The sequence below is a fragment of the Convolutriloba macropyga genome, chromosome 11, assembly GCF_964194025.1.
Source record: "Convolutriloba macropyga chromosome 11, txConMacr16.3, whole genome shotgun sequence".
NCBI classification, from domain to species: Eukaryota; Metazoa; Xenacoelomorpha; order Acoela; family Convolutidae; genus Convolutriloba; species Convolutriloba macropyga.
In genome coordinates this window covers 19,363-39,592 of record NC_134478.1, presented here as the reverse complement: position 1 = coordinate 39,592, position 20,230 = coordinate 19,363, and the positions used below count along the sequence as shown (strand labels likewise).

Below are 20,230 nucleotides of genomic sequence, written 5' to 3'. Positions count from 1 at the left end.
ATTATAACCTCGCAGCTTTGTGGTTAGGCAACCTATAGCCCCCAATCATGGTAAATATACCCTAATTGGAGGCTATAACTTCATAGGGGCTATAATGTTCATCTGGCGATGTGGACCTCCTCGTGACCAGCACTCCCATCCCTAATTCTCCCAATGCTTGATTCATTCCCCACTCCACTCCCTCCTAACGCTTTTGTCCATTAGCGGGATCTTTTCCGTTTGTGCCCCCAGTACGTTTTGCACCCCCCCCCCCCCAGTTACGGGCAAATAGCAGTTGTATGGAGAACGAGAACATTCCAACGGACGAGCGATCTGGTGAACGTGCGATTTCCAAATCAAGCATTGGAATAAAGCTTTTTTGGTCTATTTCGATTATAACGCGGCCACCAAAGCATAGCCTCCCATTAAGTTGTGATTACCGTTATTTGAGGGCACTATACATTATATAACCACGAAGGGGGGGGGGGTCTGTTAGGGGAAGGAGATATTTTCTGTTTGTGCCCGCTCCCTCCAGTACGTTATGCGCACCCAATTACAGAGCACGTGAGATTACATAGTAAATCATTATGTCAAAATAAGGCAAGTGCGTCCGGGGGGAGCAAATAATATGCACTCACTAAGCTGGGGGAAGGGGGGAGACAAACGGAAAATATCTTTTTTTCATTAAATCCCCGCCCGGGTAGTATATCTGGTTAGAATGTATCGATTGTTGACTTGATTGCCTTAACCAGGTGAATATGCCCTCATGTGAGTGTATGCACAATGAAGACGATGAGGATGAGGAGGCTGAGTGTCTCTGCGGAGCATGTGGAGATATTTACGACCCAAACTCATTCAGCTGTTTCTTCAACCATGTCGAAACTGACAGGTACACCCCATTCCTCCATCTCCCAACCTACCCCTCACCCAGTACCGAAATGACGTCAGGTACCTTAGAGCACGTGCCATTACACAGTAAATCATTATGTAAAAATAGTACACGTTTGTCTGGGGGTTGCAAATAATATGCGCCCACTAAGCTGGGGTGGCGGGGGGGGGGGGGTGGGCACAAACTTAATAGCTCCGAGAAATTAATATAGGGTGAAATTCTGAAACTTTTGAATTTTTGAATTTAAGAACTCTTTTACTTTTCAGATACGTTCCTCGATCACTCTTCGTGGATCTGGAACCGACAGTGGTCGATGAGATTCGAACCGGTTCCTATAGAGGTCTCTTCCACCCCGAGCGACTTCTAACTGGGAAAGAAGACGCCGCCAACAACTTTTCCCGTGGTAAATTCACAGTGGGAAAAGAGATCCTGGATCCAACCATGGATATCTTACAGAAGATGGCAGACGAGTGTGATTCCATGCAGGGTTTTATGATATTCCACAGTTTTGGAGGGGGGACTGGATCTGGGTTCACGTCATTAGTCATGGATTCGTGAGTTTTTTTCCTTTATTTCTTTGTGGTCGGTTATTTTTCGTTTGTGCCTCAAAAGATATATGGGCTCATATGTGCATACTATTTGTACCGACACACAAACGTACCTGCCATGTTATTACATAAGGAATTACTAATTACAATGCAATGGCATCGTATCTGTTTCTCGGGGTGCATAACTTCTCGGTGGGGGGGGGGGGGGGGCAACCATATCACTAAGCATTCAATCAACAGCTGTGAATTAACCGAAAAACTCGGCTCTGAAGACCATCTAAGCAATATAAGTCTATAACTAAAAAATCCCGTTGTCATGTGATTTGAAATTCAGATTGAAGGACGAATACAAAAAGAAGTCAGTTCTCGAGTTCCCAATTTACCCAGCCCCCCAAATGTCAACCGCAGTGGTGGAACCCTACAATGCGATCTGCTGTACCCACTCCGGGCTAGAAAACGCCGAAGTCGCGTTTCTCGTGGACAACGAGGCCATATACGACATCTGCTCTCGGAATTTATACGTTCCACGACCCACATATACGAACCTAAACCGACTTATATCTCAAATTGTTTCGGGTATCACGTGTTCTCTCAGGTTCAAAGGTGCCCTGAATGTCGACCTGAACGAGTTCCAGACCAATTTGGTTCCATACCCCAGAATTCATTTCCCGGTCGCCACTTTTTCGCCCATAATTGGGCCGGACAAAGTAAATCACGAAGAAAATACTACCTTCAAAATCACAAGACAATGTTTCGACTTGCAACATCAAATGTTGAAAAGTATTGATGGCCAGCAAAAGTACATGGCTTGTACAATGTTATACCGGGGGGCGGTCAACCCCAAAGACGTCAATCAAGCCATCAACTTTGTCAAGGGTCTTGAGAAGGTGAAATTTGTGGACTGGTGTCCTACGGGGTTCAAAGTTGGGATCAACCATCAGCCGACCACTGTGATTCCTGGTGGGGACTTGGCATCTGTGAGGCGGTCTGTGACTATGTTGAGCAACTGTTCCGGGATAATCAAAGCCTGGGAAGAGTAAGTCATATCTGTATATTAAGCGAACACAGCTGTGAATTCTTGAAATGCGGTCAATCGCAGTGATAAATATTTTCTCACCGTATTGTGGCAAAAAAATAATTCACCTCATTTATGCATTAAAAAAATCATCTCATTCACTACAATCACAAATTGTTTGAGCTAAATTAATACGATTATTTACTAGGTCAAAGCACGCAATTTGTTCTTAGCTAGGGGCACTTAACTTACTGAGGGTGTGGGGTGCGGTGTGTTTTGTTTGGCGCTTCTTATTAATATAACTGAAAAAATAAAGGTCTTGTATGAAAGCTTAATCTCGAACGAACTTTGAAGCAATTATTGTAAACTTGGGTGTCTAGGTGTCTTTTTCATGAAAAACTTTTGCTTGACCTTTTCTCTAGAATTTTTTTTTCCATTTTACTTATCGAGTGAGCTTGACTTCTAAACTTTTGCGTGACCTAAATAGCTCTTATTCGGAAGTTATGTATGTTGCTAAGATAAAGGTGATTTCGTCGAAGGTCAGAAATTACAAGATCCTGATAGCCGAGTTGTTTATGCTTCCGTATTTAACTCAGGAGGGAACAAGTTTGCAGGCCCTCCTTTATAGGAGTATTGGAGTTTTTAGCACCCATAAAGATATCTAGTCGAATGCCTGCCCCGTTTTGTTTATTTATTGTGCACTCCTGTGGAGCTGAAGCAACTGTTCCTTAACTTTTGCTATCGATTAACAGCTGTACTAGCGGCATTGGATATTGCACTCATGGTTTTTCGTCAAAATCATTTTTCCAGATGCATTTTACAATTTTTTTAATCAATATGTTGAAATTGTCAGAATTGTTTCATTTAAAAACTATGATTCCATCAAAAAAGTAAACTTAATAAATGATATGCGTGTTCTGATATTTCATTGTAACTATTTTTCAAATTGATTTTTAAGTGGTGATACAGGTTTTTTTCCAATTTAGTAAGTGTAGTGCTAGACATTTTTTAATTGCTCTCAAAAATTTTAGCAATTATATTAGGCACGCTGTCTTTTAATCCGACTCTTCACTGGACCAATTTTTTGTCGGACGTCTTTGACTTTTGTCCTCAAAAACGGGATAAACTGGTAAAACTGGGAGGGCATTAGGTTTTCTTAGAGCCTTCCGGCTCACTAGTCTCTAAGTAAGCATTTCACCGAAATGGTCTATGAGACATTTTTTCATGATGTGAAGGGTGGTTCATAGAGTTTGACCTTCTCCTCTTATAACCTCCTTCAACTTTACTTGAAAATATTGCAACCCAAACCAAAATTTTAGCTCAAATTTGTTTATGATCTGACTCATCAAGTCCTATGACCAGAATTTGACCATTTTGAATGCGTTCGTGGCCTCTGTCAAATTTTTCTATAATAAGACATTGCATGTTTTCTTTCTGTTCGATTTCATCTAATTTGAAAAAGTTTATCAGACTTTAAAATTAAAGGTGCCTAAAAATTAAGTCAGTCATGCGCTTATCACTTGAAAGAAAAAACGAAAAAACGAATATTGTGAATTCATGTTTCGATTTCATGTTTCAAACATTCAAAACTTCAAATTAAATATACTATTTAGTTTATCATATATGCTTTAAACGGAAATAACTAAAACATGCTCAGTTTCTCAATGACTTGACTGGCATTGCTTTTAATATCGCGTAATCAAGCAACTTGTTTATCATTGCAGAATTTTTGCAGCTCATAAAAGTGAGTACAGAGATTGTGCGTTTCTCAACATTTTCGTCGACTTTGTTTAGTGATTAACTGGGTGTGATTTGGCTCGTTAAACATCAGTTATGATAATAGTTCTGTTTGTTTTTTCAGAATTTTATCATGCTTGTAATTTTGAAAACACACGTCCTTCGGGTTCTTGCCAAGTGATTCCTTGCTCTTTATTTTTTTCTGCCTCTCAACAAATTTGTGAACCACATTTCGAGTATTTCAAAAGATTAATGCTGCTGTGTAATAAAAACAGAATTTAAGCAAAAATGAAGAATCAGTTTTATTTGAATCAATTCAATTAGCAAAGCTAAAATTTTCTATTAATGCATGTTTTTTCAAAAAAACACATAGATTTTTTTTTGACTTGATATTAAAAATTTATTAACCAACAAATAAAAATAAGAACAATAAACACCAAAAATATTTGTGCATGCAATCTGAATTTGAGGGTAGTTCACCTGGAAAACCCTCAATTAGCGCTGAAATACCCTCAATAGACCCTCCCGGGGTGCTAATAAACAATTTGGTATGCCCCCGGCATCATTTTATAGCACCCCGGGAAAGTGCCCAAAAAGTAATGCCAAAATCGTGGCACGTTGCGAAATTTTTTTGGATTCAAAATTTTCACTCGAAATTTTTTGAAAATTTGGTATTGACTTGGGAATTAACTTGCAATTGTTACCCAAGTCTTGGCCAAGACTTGTCAGACTTGTAAGACTTTTTTTTGAGACTTGCCCGGTACAGGAAAACGAAATAGGACTAGGATTTAGACTTGCCTAGTACTGAATTAGACCTGTAGTTCGGTACGGGTCCTTACCCAGATTATTAGGCAAAATTTTACAAGACCGTGCATCGTTTTATAAATCTTTCTTGCGCTGGCAAAAGCTAGCAGAGCATTGGAAGATAGATTCTCTTCTTGCAAAAATCTTCAAAGAAAACCTTTCGTCGGAAAAGTTGGGATTGTAATTGTCTACGCCAATCCATGATTAACATATGAAATTCTTAATAGATCCCCTTAATATAGCTCTAATTTTAATCAAAAATGAAAGAAATGTAGAATTTTTTATGTGAAAATTTGTAAATTGTATAAAATGAAACAACAAATATAATCAGATAAAATCAGTTTTCAAGATATGTCGTTTTTTTCAGTATCATTTTAGGTCTTACTTTTGTAGAAGGATAGAATTATATATCAGGAATTTTAATGAAAAGAGACAAAACTTGGAAATAGTTTAAAATACTAGCCCAAAATTTTCAAATTGAGTTGAATTTGGCCGAACCAACTAAGAAGAAGCATATGAATTGATAGCGATGCCAAAATTTTACATGCACTTTGAAATGTACATAAGCAACTGTTTAACAGTTTTTTTAGGTAAATGAAACAATATCGCAGAAATTGGACCAAAGTGGGATTTTGACTTCCAGGAAATTTAAAATTGTATAAAGATAAGATTACAATTATACAATTTTAATAAGACAAGCATTTCTTGCCAGAGTTTTGCATGATAAGAATGTCTTGATTTTTTTTTGGTAATTTAGCTAGATAAACATTGAACTCGTAAGATTTTAATTAAATATTTTGTTAAAGAATATTGTAGTCTCATTTGGGGCAGAAAAATATTAGGTGTATAGACAAAAAAATAATCATCAAAACAATAAAATTATTCATAGATTCATAACAAATACAAATACTTCTAGAAAATTCTAATGCTATTCAAGATGTTATTTCCGATAATAATTTCGTTCAAAATCACTGCCAGCATTTTCTATTGGTAAAATATTTTTTTCAGTCTTTTCTAATTAGCTTTTTCCTCATCTACTATTTTTGAGGGATCCATTTCAACCAGTTCATTCTCTCTATCTTTCTCTTCCAAGCGACTGTGTTTGATTCCGTAAACAAAGTAAACAATAATTCCCACAGCTGCCCATGACCCGCTGAACAACCACGTGACCCAACCCAGTTGCGAAATTATGCAACAATTTACAAATAAGGACATAGCGGGCAGAAATGGAACGAACGGTACTCGAAACGATTTGTTGTTTTTGTTTACTTTTTGGGCTGATTTCCAAAAAGACATTAAAAAACAGAAAGCAAATAATACAATGATTACAAAAATCAACAAATACCAGTCGGAATAAGAATCGTAGAAAGCCGCCAGAAAACCCACAGATAATATTGACAGCAGAACAAAACAAGTAAACAAAACAATTTGTTTGTTTTTCCACCCAATGTTATTGTTTTGGTCAAGCAGCGGTTGGTTTTCCATATCTGTCGTTTTTGAGTTTTCCCCAGAGTAAAAAATGTCCTGGTTAGAATATCGCGTTACAGTGAGCGCTATTGCAAGCAAGCTATTGGCTACTAAATTTCCAAAAGCCAGCATTTCTGTAATTTCGCCCAGAGGGATAAACGTTGATATTGTCGCAACGCAAATTGCCCCAAAAATTGTGGAAAATAAGGGCACTTGAGTAGTTTTGTTAACTTTGCTTAAAAATGGGAATAACAAACCGTCGAAAGAAAGCGCGTAGCATAACCTCGCTATACATAGTACACTACACATGACTTGACCCAAAAACCCGCTTAGGATCCCAAATGACGAGATGTAGTCTGCCCAGGTCCATTTATGGTACTCAAAAATTGACACTAGAGCAGCATCGTTTGATATTTCCGTATATGGAATAGCTAAACTCATAGAAGCTGTTAACGTGCCGTAAGTAACACCCAAAACTGTTATGGTAACCATAAGGGCGATTGGTATTGATTTCGAGGGTTCAATAGTTTCTTCAGCCGCTTGGGTTATTATGTCATAACCAGCGAAAACGAAGTAAGCTCTAATCGAACCTTGAAATACCGAAGAAGAGCCGTAAGGTAGAAAGTTATTCCAATTTGAAAAGTCAGCTAAGATCAGTCCACATACAATTACGAAGACAATAGTCGTTATGTTTATCACTGAGAGTACTGACGTCATCCATGCCGACTGCTTGATACCTTAAAAATAATAGTTTCAGAATTTGTTCTTTTTGTTTTTTGAATTCACTTTTTTCGCATTTTTTTTTGTAAACAGCTTGTACAGTTTTTGTCAAAATTAGCACAAAGCATTAGGTTTGATCAAAGTGTCTAAGCAAAACAGAGGTAAAGTTTCTTATTGACATCAGTTGACTAGGTTTTTCAGGTCTATTGATGTCAAGTCAATATGAGTTTAATTGCTCTCGAACGAAGTTTGCAGCAGTTATTTTTACTCCTGTAACCTGAATGCGATTTTTTTTCACATGATCGTTTTTTCGTCTGACGTTGTTGATTGTTGTCCTCAAAAATGGAATAAACAGGTGGAGCCCAAAGGGCATTAAGTCGGTGAGCGGCCAGCCTTCTTAAGGTTTTACGAGTCTCTTAGAGTACAATTCACTGAAGCTGCAGAGAACACATTAATCAATGCTGTTTTTTTTCTGGGTTAAAACTTCACAATTTTCACTCCCCCCCCCCAGCACCACTCGTGCGCCTCACTTCAATTTCACATCCTCTAATCACCCTTTTTTACGATTAAAGTTGTCTGCCATAAACGAAGTACCTACTACCGAGTTGAAAAAAGATTTAGAAGAGGTGATCGTTCTAAACGTGTTTCACTAAGTGCAACTTTAGTGCTGAATTTGTTTACAAATATTCATTGTTTGACTAGATCTTAGATAAGTTATATATTTCAAGTTATATTTCTATAAGTTATGTGGTTATATGTTTAATATTAAACAAGTTAACAATTTAATGTCAAATGTCAAAAAAATGAGAAAAAAAACGCGATTTTCGGACCTTCAGGAATTATTAAGTTTTACGGACCTACAGGAATTTCGATTAACGGACCTTCAGGAATTATTAAGTTAATTGTAACATAATTGTAGGTTCATAATTTCATTTACAAAATTGAGATTTTTTAAAAGTAAGTTTCTAAAAGAAAACGTTTTGATTGATTGCCTGTGATGGTTAGAGCAATCATCGCAACCGCGTGTGCGTTGTGCAAAATTTTAAAGCTGTTCTCATAGCTATTTGCTGAGCTCTAAGCAAACGAGTAAGTAAGCAGAGCGGCTGAGAAACGTTTGAGGAGGGAGAAACTCATGGGGTTAAATGGGAATTTTTAGCAATTATCTCTTACTTCCCCAGCTGGAGGCGTAAGTTTGCTGTTACAAAATTAAAACCATTGCTTGTACTTCGAGAGCATTTTGGACAACGATAGTCAGCCATTTTCAAGATTTTTTTCAAAAATTTTTCTAGCCAAACTTGTGCTGAATGGTAACATTGAACCTGTCCGGAGTATAACACTCAAACTTGTCTCATATTGAGATTAAAAGCAAGTTGTTTAGGATAGTCTTGAAAGTTTTTACACTTTTCATCATTTTTACTGAAACAATTGTTATATTTGTTTAATAGCCTCCGTCAGCCTCTCAACCGGCTATTATTTAGGCGCTCTCCTTCTTATTACAATTCAAAGAATTTGAATTGTATTGGGGCGCTGTCGTTTTTTAAGATCTGTTTACACACTTTCATGTCGAATTGGTGTAGTGATCTGGGTCACCCGAAACAGAAAGTGGAGCGAAAAAAGCGAGTGATTTTGCGGCGTGAATTATTTAACTCTAATTTTAAAGTAGAATGAGAAAACGCTGTTTGAATAGAAATTCGATTTCTCGCAATTTCACTTTGTTTTTTTTTTTGATTTTTTGGATCAGATTTTTTTCCTAATGGTTTTCCCAATCCATTCATACTTCATTCTAGGCCTAGTTTTTTGTTTAAAATTTCGCTTTTTCGCTATACGTCCTTTGTTCACATGCTGCATTCTAACTTTGATTTTCTGTTTTTTAAGTTTTTGATCTGATTTTTTAAAAATGGTTTTCCTCAGTTCACTCATAGTCCCTACTAGGTCTAGTTTTTTGCTTACTCATTGAAAATTCTTTGAATTGTGCGTCAAGACTCGTCCTGCTACGTTTTTTTAAAGATCTGTTCACACATTTTCATGATTTTGTCAGATTGGAGTAACGATTTTGGTCATCCGAAACAGGAAATGGAGCAACAAAGCGAGTGGTTTTGCGGCTTAAATTTTTTCGCTTTAATGCTAAAGTAGAGAGGGAGTGTTTGTTCGAAAATTCGCTTTCTCGTTAGTGGTTTTTTTGTTCAATTGCGGCAATTTCACTTTGGTTTTTACTGTTCTTTTCAATTTTTTGGATCGGATTTTTTAAATGGTTTTTCCAATCCATCAGTAGTTCATTCTAGGCCTAGTTTTTTTATAGTCAAATTTACATTTCTCGCTAGTGGTTTTTTGTTCTCCCTAGTGGCATTTTGACATTGATTTTCTGTTTTTTTTTTGGTTTTTGATTTGATTTTTTAAGAAATGGTTTTCCAAATTCACTCATAGTGAATGAAAATTCCTTAAATTGTACGTCAGGACTTGTCGTGCTATGTCTTTTTTAATTCGCTTTATCTTTTGATCGCGTTTTTCGTTTTACACAAGTAACCAGTTTGACGTTTGACTTCTGACTTACTTCACTCACTGTTTCAACTGAATGGATTTTAAATTCTTTCACTCATTCATTTACGCAATATAGTGAATACGGTCAAAATCCAAAGTGCAAAATCAAAAGAAACGCGATAAACCGTTAAAGCCCGGTTGGATCTATTCTGTTTTGGCCCCCAGCTTAGTAAGCATAACTATTTTATGACCCGTATGCGCACGTGCTATTTTCTTAGATAGTAACGTGCTATATAATAACCCTGAATTTGTAACGGGGTTTCACAAAAACACGGGGGGCCTAAACAGGACAGATCCGCCCGGTCATTAAGTCATTGAGAATTAGGTCATCACAGTTCATTAGAGTGTTTGTTGCTGATATCGGTATTAAGTTTATTCTTAAGTTTATTCTTAAGTTTATTAAGTTTTCAGTTTAGAATCTGAATTAAGTATAGCTTTAGAATCTAACTGAAACGGCACGCCAAATTAGAACACTTTTTGACACTGAAAAGAAAACAGAAGAAAATTCAGTCGAAGCGTCTTTTCGTTTTTTATCTCTCTCTGTTTCAACCCCGATGTGCATCAGGAGCGTCAACGGCGGCTGTTTTCCGGCAATCTGCCGGCTATGTTTTTATAGTCATTCTGTAAATTTTTCCAAAGCAATTCTCGTTTCGGCCCGTTGATCACTTTGAGTTATTTTTTGCACATTACTGGACACAATGATTTCTCTTTTATGTCAAAAACTCTCATTTGATATTTTTTCAGTTGTTAAATGTGATTTTCCCCCATTATTTTTAGCTTGATGTTATGTAATCTCCAACCAAGCACATGTCTTAGGATGGATTTGATTGCAATTCCCTTCTCTGTTTTTGTTCATTGGCTTTTAACTGATATTAAGAACTGTTTGATCTTATTTTTTTGCTCTCTTTTGTTAAAACTCTGCCTTTAGCTCTTCTATTAGGATGTAAAAATTAATAAATTGCAATCAAAATTTGCAAAATGATGTTAAATACTCAGGAAAAACTTTGAATGAGCGCTTTCTTCCTTTCGGTTTAAGTTCATTCATAAATCAACTAAATTGTTAAATTTACAAGAAAAAATTTAAGAACTAGCGAGAAAAGTGCTGTTATTTGCCAAAATTTATCTCATTTTCATTATTCGTCCTTGCATAATTTTTTAAAAATTTTTCTTCATTTTTTACAATCCAACTGAATTTTTCAGTCATTTTGTCATCATTTTGGAAAAATTTGCCCCTGAGAAGGATGACAATAAACCAAACTCACCCAAACACGCAATGATAACTATAATCAGTACCAAAACTCCAGCAAAAATTTGCCAATCTTGCTCAACAAACAAATCGGGAGAGATGATATTGAGTGCCCCGTCCTCTACCTCGTTGAAATAGGCGAGAACGCCCCGACATGAAACACTAGCGTCAAACATTTGAGTCAAAATAAAATTCCATCCAATGATAAAAGCCGTTAGTTCCCCGATTGTCATGTATATAAACATAAAAGTTGATCCAGCTTTCGGAACTTGACAACCAAACTCCGCCAAACACATTGCAGTTAAGAAATGGGCAAAAGCGGCCAAAATAAACGATAAAAATAAAGCGGGTCCTGTAATTTCGTTTGCAATGGTACCTGCGACGACGTAAACTCCCCCTCCAAGAGTGTTGCTTATGCCCAACATTATGAGGTCAAACGTGCCCAAACATCTTTTCAGCTCTGTGTCCATAATTTTGCTTTGGTCGTGTCTCCTTGTTCGAATACATTTGCCCCAAATTGTGCTGAAATTGACCATTCTTGATGTTTTGTTGTTGTTGTTTTTGTTGTTTTTAAAATTCTATCGCGAGTTGGCTAGACCTGCTATCCGTAAAATGGACCATAAAAGCCACAAAAATTTATTCGCACTAGCTATGGCTAGTGAGGTACCACAGGCGAAAAGTTTTCTTGCTCTTAAATTTTTATAAACGTATGCTATAAACGACGAAGTTAGAAGACTTGACAATTTTTACCTACAAACTGTTAAAAACAGTATATTTTAGAATTAAACTAGTTCTTAAACTCTGTATACGAAGGAACAGAAACCGAAAGCACGTTATGTATAGACTTTGAATGTAAAAACATTTGAAGATCACTTTTTGTTATTGAAAAAAAATATTGTCAATCACAGCTGCACATGAAGCCACGAAGCGCATTTTTAAAACAAAACATAACCATAAGAAAATTACTTCAATTGAACCAATTTTAATAAAGTGCACTTGTTACTGTATTGAAAAAAGAGCCTATGAAGAAATGAGCGCAGAAAAATTAATCTGTTGAAGATAAAAACACAGTGAGATTGATATTAATCACGTAACGCATCGTCGTCAAATGACCAAGCTTTCAACCGTAGATTGTTGACTCGTTTGTAACAGACTAATTTGTCGTTGAAAAAGAAAATAAACGGTACACTGTTGTTTCATGCTACACTGTGTTTAGCATACCAGTCGTTTCATGTTTTTATTGATGACCAGTCGTAGTTTTTCGACTTTCTAAGTACCGCATAGAACTGAGCAGAGGACTTTGATGAAACTATCGCGGTTTTTAAAATGACCTGAACAAGACTTGCCAGCCCATATGACGGTGAAAACTAAAAGGTCATTTGATCTTTTCAATTTGTGCCCCCAGCTTAGTGGGTGCATATTCGCAATAGCCACCGTCAGCCTCCCAACAGCTAGTTTTTACCCGGAGGTTGGTGGCAGAGTAAATCACCGCTGAATCATTCTAAAGACACTCTGTTTTTTTTTCGGATGAACAGTACTCTGTTCTTGTCACAATCATCATGACAAATAATATTTTCTGTTTAACTCCCGCCGACAAGGTTTGCTTTTTTTGCAATTCGAACTTGGGCGTGGGTACATGTGACATTTAAATTGCGTAGCAAGTCGTAAACACTGCGCTAAAGGAGCTTTGTGGTAATTGCCTAGAGACCTGCTTAAGTATGAATAGTATGTATACTACTATATTAATTACCTTTTCTAAGCTACAAAAGCATGACTTTAATCTGCTCAGACTTAATGTTGTGGTATGAGTAACTTTCAGACAATATAGGATAAGTGTTGTGGCGGCTGAGCTTAATAACTCAGAAATCAAATTGAATAGCGCTTCAAGGTCATTTGAAGAAGTTCAACTTAGAATAGCATGACAAGCGAAATAAATGCTACATTCTACTGAAGCTATACAGATTTGTTCACTTTGTTCAACATTTATATTTAGCAACTATTATTAGTACACAATCGTCATTCATGAAGTGAAACTCAAACTCGAACTACCTCATCCACCAGCAAAACAATACTACGACTGAACAGTATTGCATCAGATTCTTTGCGATTGGATTGCGAATCAACCTGTTATTGATATAGAATATTCGACAAACTTCTACAAGGTTAACAAATTTCCCATGACATCAAATTTACACAGAAAAAGTCACGTTATGGCAAAGTGTTCACATTCTGTCGACATTATTATCTACAACCAATCAACAGTTGAATTTGACATGTAAATCCATGTGACTAGCAGCATAAAAGGAGCTTGAAAAACTACCAAAAATCAGTTGAAACTCGTTAATTTGGTCATATTAAACTGACATACAGTGCGTATTGAAGCACAATTTCTTGAGCGGTAAATACTTGTTATCGTGTCTTGTTTCTGTAGATCATATTAGTGATTGCACAGTTTAAACTTTACTTTGACTTGTTGAAAAGAGAATTAACTTTGATATTCTCAAAACATTCTTTCTGAGGAACAAAGTTCCTAAGTAAGAGAAACTTTGTGCAAAGCACATAGTCAGTTGCTCTTACTGGCTTTAACGAAGTCTATCATAGTTTCAATATTGGTGTTATTGAAGCCAATGGAGGACTAGAAATTTGTTACCAAAGCGAATAATTGGAAACTCAGATAACAATTTTCTTTGTGTTCGCGCTTTTTTGTTACTTGATTAACCAAGTTCATTATTGTTCCAAATAGTTTTTAGGTCTATTACCAAGGACTGTTCTTCGAGATAATTTGAAATTTCGATTTATAAATTGAGTTATTAACAAAAACTCAACAAATATTCGATTGTTTCAATTTGAATTATTTGTTATTCTGAGAGAAACAAGTTTGTTATACAGCAAAGCTGAGCAATTAGTTATCAAGAGTAATTGCGCAACAAATAATGCAACGGTAATCTACAGTATAGCGGATAATACAGTTCTCAAAGGTTAACTGCAAAAACACAATATCCGGACAGATTTGAAACCGCTGAAACGAACTGTGCGGTGTAAAGTTTTCCTTGACTTTGATAGGAGAGCAGCCGTTACAAGTGTAGTCTGGGCTAACTCTATGACTTCAATATTATCTAAATAAAGAAATACTGCACATATTGAAACTTAAAATATTCTGAAGATACAATGTTTCAAAACTGAATTAAGCTTTTACTCTTGAATTGTGGTGGTTCAGCTCTGAAAAACTCTGAGACTCAATTCCGGGTAGACTGCTAGTTTTACCTGTTCAGTATTTTATCTCAAATTATTTGTAGGTTAGCTGTACCAAGAAGTGACACAAATGTAATTTTTTCTGTGGTTTCTTTCTTCAATTATTGTTTAATTTGTTTTTGAAAAAAAAATTGATTGAGCCGAAGAATTTTTAACGCGCTATATTAGAATAATGGTTGTGAAGTACCCCGCCTTTGTTTTTAGGGGTTTCTTTTAAAAAAAAGCTTTTTCGCTATCTCCTTTTCCTCAGTTTCTCCCAGATTACTGTTTTTAGTTGTGACCATTTTTAATTGCTCTCAAACAATTATATTAGTCCTGAGGTCTTTTTAATAGCAATTTTTTGCTTTACCGGTTTTTCGTCTGACTCAATTGTCTTTTCGTCCTCAAAAATGGGATAAACAGGTAGCTCCCAGAGCAGTGCAACCCGAGCAGTGAATGACAGCGAGAGCAACAACAACTACCCAACGGACAGCCCAGTTGCTCAAACGGTGCAAAATGGAGCAACGGCAGGTGGCCAAGAGACGGAGAATATTTCGGAAACATCATCAGCAAAGCAAATGCGAGAGGAAAGGATGAAAAAATTCGATATCGAGTTCGAAACGAAGATGCGACTGGAACAAACACGGTTTGAGCGGAGGAGACTAGAGCTGGAAATGCAAATGAAGTAAATGGAAACCAAGCATCAACTACTGGAGGAAGAGCGCGAGCTAGAGCGCAAAGTGAAGAGAACAGCATTAGAAAACGATTATGCTCGTCCCAGTGGTTCCCAGTCAACCAGTGCTCGAGGCAAATCACCCTTCAACTAGACCCCAAAGAAGAGAGATGTCTCTGACTGGGCCAGCAGAACCGACAACCTTCTAACACCAGATCGATCAACAGCTCGCTTCGAAGTAACCCCTGAAGTGAACAGGTATAGTCACTTCTCACAATATTGCAGTTCACGAGACCGATCCTCAAGTGTTGAAGACCGGGACGTTTCCCCCAGAGCTGGTGTGCTACGATACAACAGTGGGTACGCAGGTAGCAGTAGCCTATCAAAGCTCAAGTTGGACAACTTCTATGGAACCCCCTCGAATGGCCGGAGTGGGCTAGTATGTTCATTGCTACAGTGGAACAACGACCAATACCAGACTCAGAGAAGATGAGCCATCTGAAGACTCTACTGACAGGCAAGGCAAGGTCAGCAATCTCTGGAATGGGCTATTCTGGACAGTTCTATGGTGCTGCATGGAGCATTTTGGAGAGGAAATTTGGAAGGTCCCATGTGATCATTGATGCACAACTGGAGAGTCTTCGCAAAGCAAGTCAGCTGGAACCACACGATTCAACAGGTTTGATCAATTTTCCAGTTATTGTTTCGAACTTTGTGAATGTGCTCAAAGAGTACAAGCAGATTGGTGATCTCCAATCAAGCTCGACACTATATATGGTAGTAGATAAACTACCCCAAGTTCTCAAAGAGAAGTGGTGGTTCTATGTTGATGATAAAGACGAAGATTGGCCTGATCTGATTAAGTTTGAAAAGTGGCTATCTAGGATAGCATTTTAGCACGAAGGGTTTTCAGCTTTCAAGGGAGAGCGAAGAGAAGAAGACCGAAGAAGCACAAATAAAGACAAACGGTTCTCGAAAAAATCGAACTTCAGTGCAAGTTCGAATGTGAACGAAACGAAGCAAACGCAAAGTGATCACTGTCCGCTAGTTGATGGCACTCATAAAATATGGGACTGTCCACTATTCAGGAACATGAGTGTGAATGATCGGTACGCAGCAGTGAGAAAGCAACGCTTATGTTACGGATGTCTGGGCAAAGGACATGCAATCAAAGATTGTAAAGTCAATGCGTGCGGCATCAATGGATGCATCAAGAAGCACAACCGATTGCTACACTCAGAAAACCAAATGGACGAGGGCAATTACGCAGTCAACGTAAGCGCAGCAACAATCAACCAGAGTAACGAAGTTACTAGATTTCTTCAGATAGTTCCTGTCTCAATACAGAGCGGTGGCAACCGGCTGAACAAATATGCTTTCCTCGATAGTGGATCAACGGTTTCATTCATCGATCAAAGTGCGCACGAGAAGTTACGGGCCCAAGGCACCGATGTGACACGCAACATAGCTGGCATACACGGAACGAAGGATCTGAAGACCGAGAAGATTCCTCTCAAAATAATGGGAATACATTCAAAGGTGCATTCAATCGAAGCGTTTGCACACCCGTCAATCTCCTTGGAAAACACAAGTTGCAACTACAACAAGCTGAAGCAAAGCTTCAACCTACTTGAGTGTTCTACCCAACAAAAGCTTCAACTTGATGGAAGTTGGCATCATCCTTGGTCAAGATGCTTATGAGCTTCAACGCCCATTGGACTACAAGATAGGAACCCGAAGTGAACCTTTTGCCGTTTTAACAGAGCTAGGATGGGTAGTCAGTGGACCCATGAAGGGCAAAAGAAGACAGAATATTTGTCATTTCGCCTTCATTGAAGATGTGAAAGTGGCTGAGAATATCCAAACCTGGGACATAGAAACCTATGCTTCCAAAATCAATGTCGTCAGTCAGTCAAAGAAAGAACTGCAGGCACAGAAGATGCTAGAGAGTACGATGAAGTTTACAGGCGAGCGGTACGAAGTGGGAATGCTGTGGAGTGAACCAGAGCCAAACCTACCGAACAACTACAGCTCAGCCTTGGGTCAGCTTTACTCATTGAAGCGAAGATTCCAAAGGGACCCAAACCTGAAGAATTTGTATCAACAGTCAATAGATACAGATGTAGTAAAAGGATTGCTAACGATATTGGACGAGTCCGAAGTGAAAGGCACCTTCGGGAAAGAATGGTATTTGCCACACCATCCAGTGCTAAACCCGAACAAGCCCGGCAACGTAAGACGTGTTTGCAATGCTGCCTCCAAGTACAAAGAAGTATGCCTGAATGATAAGCCACTAGCAGGACCTGATCTGCTACATGGGTTGATTGGAACCAAATTCAGATTCCCTGAAGGACTAATAGCCCTAACAGCCGACATTGAATCGATGTTTCTACAAGTGCAAGTTCCCGATAGAAGTTGCTTGAGGTTCTTATGGCGTGCAAGAACTAACGAACCTGTTCAGATATACGAATATCAGCGTCATGTATTTGGAGCTAAGAGTTCTCCAACTTGCTCTCAAGCAAGTGGGACTGGAAAAGGAAAAAGAGTATCCAATTCCAGCAAAGGCAATACAAACCAATTTCTACATGGACGATTTCATCAAATCAGTAGAAACCCCGAAAGAAGCAATTGAAGTCTTCAATCAACTACAACTTCTTCTCTCACAACATGGATTTGAACTGAAGAAGTGGATAAGCAATAACGATGCAGTTACCAAAGCAATCCCAGAAGACTTGAAGTCAATCAGCAACACGAAGCAAGTCGAAGTGGTACCCAGTACGGAGGGATCCTCAGTGCTAGGACTACAATGGACCGTTACTGATGATAGCCTTCAAGTGTGTAGAGGTACCAACAAGGAAGTGGAAACCCCTATAACCCAGAGGAAGATTCTGTCACTGGGGTCATATGAGACGAATGAATGGTATTTGCCACACCATCCAGTGCTAAGCCCGAACAAGCCCGGCAAAGTAAGACGTGTTTGCAATGCTGCCTCCAAGTACAAAGAAGTATGCCTGAAAGATGAGCCACTAGCAGGACCTGATCTGCTACATGGGTTGATTGGAACCATATTCAGATTCCCTGAAGGACTAATAGCCCTAACAGCCGACATTGAATCGATGTTTCTACAAGTGCAAGTTCCCGAACAGGATAGAAGTTGCTTGAGGTTCTTATGGCGTCCAAGAACTAACGAACCTGTTCAGATATACGAATATCAGCGTCATGTATTTGGAGCTAAGAGTTCTCCAACTTGCGCAAACTATGCTCTCAAGCGAGTGGGACTGGAAAACGAAAAAGAGTATCCAATTCCAGCAAAGGCAATACAAACCAACTTCTACATGGACGATTTCATCAAATCAGTAGAAACCCCGGAAGAAGCAATTGAAGTCTCCAATCAACTACAACTTCTTCTCTCACAACATGGATTTGAACTGAAGAAGTGGATAAGCAATAACGATGCAGTTACCAGAGCAATCCCAGAAGACTTGAAGTCAATCAGCAAAACGAAGCAAGTCGAAGTGGAACCCAGTACGGAGGGATCCTCAGTGCTAGGACTACAATGGACCGTTACTGATGATAGCCTCCAAGTGTGTAGAGGTACCAACAAAGAAGTGGAAACCCCTATAACCCAGAGGAAGATTCTGTCACTGGGGTCATATGAGACGACTTCTGAAAGGCATCTGGACTAAGAATGGACAACATCGGGACAACGAAGTGGAGCCTAGTGAAGAAGGAGAACTCCTGAGATGGAAAGAGCAACTTCCAATAGTGGCTGAAAAAAGCATCGATAGAAGGTACTTCAATAAAGAGAGGGATAGAGCCGAACTTCATGTGTTTGCTGACGCATCTGAAGACACGATGTGTGCAGTGGCCTATCTACGTTCACAACCAAAAGAATACTCAGCTGACTTAGCATTTGTCTTTGGAAAATGCAGAGTGGAACCGATGAGGCATCTTTCAATACTGCGATTGGAATTGCAAGCGGCAGTCATGGCAGTGAGGTTGAAAGAACAGATAGTCAAGGAACATGAAATGCAGATAAATAGTCGCAGTTTTTGGTCAGACTCGACTACAGTATTGCAGTGGATGCACAGTTCCCATCACAAGCAACAAGTGTTTGTGGCCAATCGAGTGGCTGAGATACTAGACACAACTGATGTTTCACAGTGGAAACATGTCAGCGGTATTAACAACCCAGAGGATATTGGCACCAGAGCAATCGACATTGAAGAACTCAAGAGAAACGAATGGCTCACTGGGCCGGCCTGGTTGAAAAGACCAGAAAGCGAGTGGTCAGAGCAAGTGAACCTAATCTTTGCATCAGATGAAGAGAATATACCCTCATCAGTCTTCATGACACAGGCTGAAGAGAAGAAAGCTGTTATCCAGTGGGAACGATTCAGTAACTTCAACAGACTAGTAAATACAGTGGCATACGTACAGCGAGCATTGAACAAACACAAATAAGCAACACTCGTAGTCAGTATTGAAGAAAGAGAAAAAGCAAGAGCAACGATCTTCAAACTACTACAGCATGAACAGTTTGGTGAAGAGTTGAAATCCCCTCAAAGCTGAAAAGGAAATTCCAAAAGGCAGCAAAATCCTACAGTCCTCACCTTTCTTAGATGAAGAAGGACTTATTCGAGCCAAAGGCAGAATAGGCAAAAGTCAACTGGACTTTAATGCAAATACGGAACGCCTTAATATCAATCAAGAACAAGTGCGTTACCTGCAGAAAGGGCAGAGCACAAACGATAGCACCAGTAATGGCAGATCTACCCGAAGCACGGTTAGATGCTTCAAGAGCCTTTACAAATGTTGGAGTTGACTACTTTGGCCCTTTCATTGTGAAGATTGGGCGAAGAAATGAAAAGCGATGGTGTTGTCTCTTTACTTGCCTAACTATGAGAGCGGTGCATATAGAAGTGGTACCCAAGTTAGACACAGATAGTTGTCTCAATGCAATAATGAGATTTATTGCTCGAAGAGGCAAACCAAATACGATCATCGGCGACAGCGGGACAAATTTTGTTGGAGCTGAAGGAGAGTTTGCAGAATACGTTGCAGCATGGAACAAAGAAGGGATCGAAGAACATCTAATTCAGCGAGGAATCAGATGGAAGTTCAATCCACCCGCAGCACCCCACTTTGGAGGAGTATGGGAGCGGTTGGTGAGAAGTTGCAAGAAAGCAATGTATGCAGTATTGGGGAACAGATCATTCACCGAGGACGTCCTTGCAACAACGATGTGTATTGTTGAGCAGACGTTGAACGCAAGACCGTTGACTCCAGTCAGTTCAGATGTTAATGACTTAGAAGCATTGACCCCCAATCACTTCTTGCTTGGCAACAGGAACATTTGCCTACCCTATCTACCATGTGCAGA

The 20,230-nt window shown here is 38.7% G+C and overlaps 1 protein-coding gene across 1 annotated transcript; it reads left to right on the top strand.

Annotated features, from left to right (window-relative positions):
- Positions 1 to 731: 731 nt before the first annotated feature.
- LOC142349698 (tubulin alpha-1C chain-like) lies at positions 732 to 2,452 on the top strand (the record flags this gene model as incomplete). Its single annotated transcript, XM_075401428.1, has 3 exons — positions 732 to 868; positions 1,135 to 1,422; positions 1,751 to 2,452. Coding segments are annotated over exons 1-3 (1,121 nt in total), but the record flags the coding sequence as incomplete, so codon positions are not given.
- Positions 2,453 to 20,230: the final 17,778 nt, after the last annotated feature.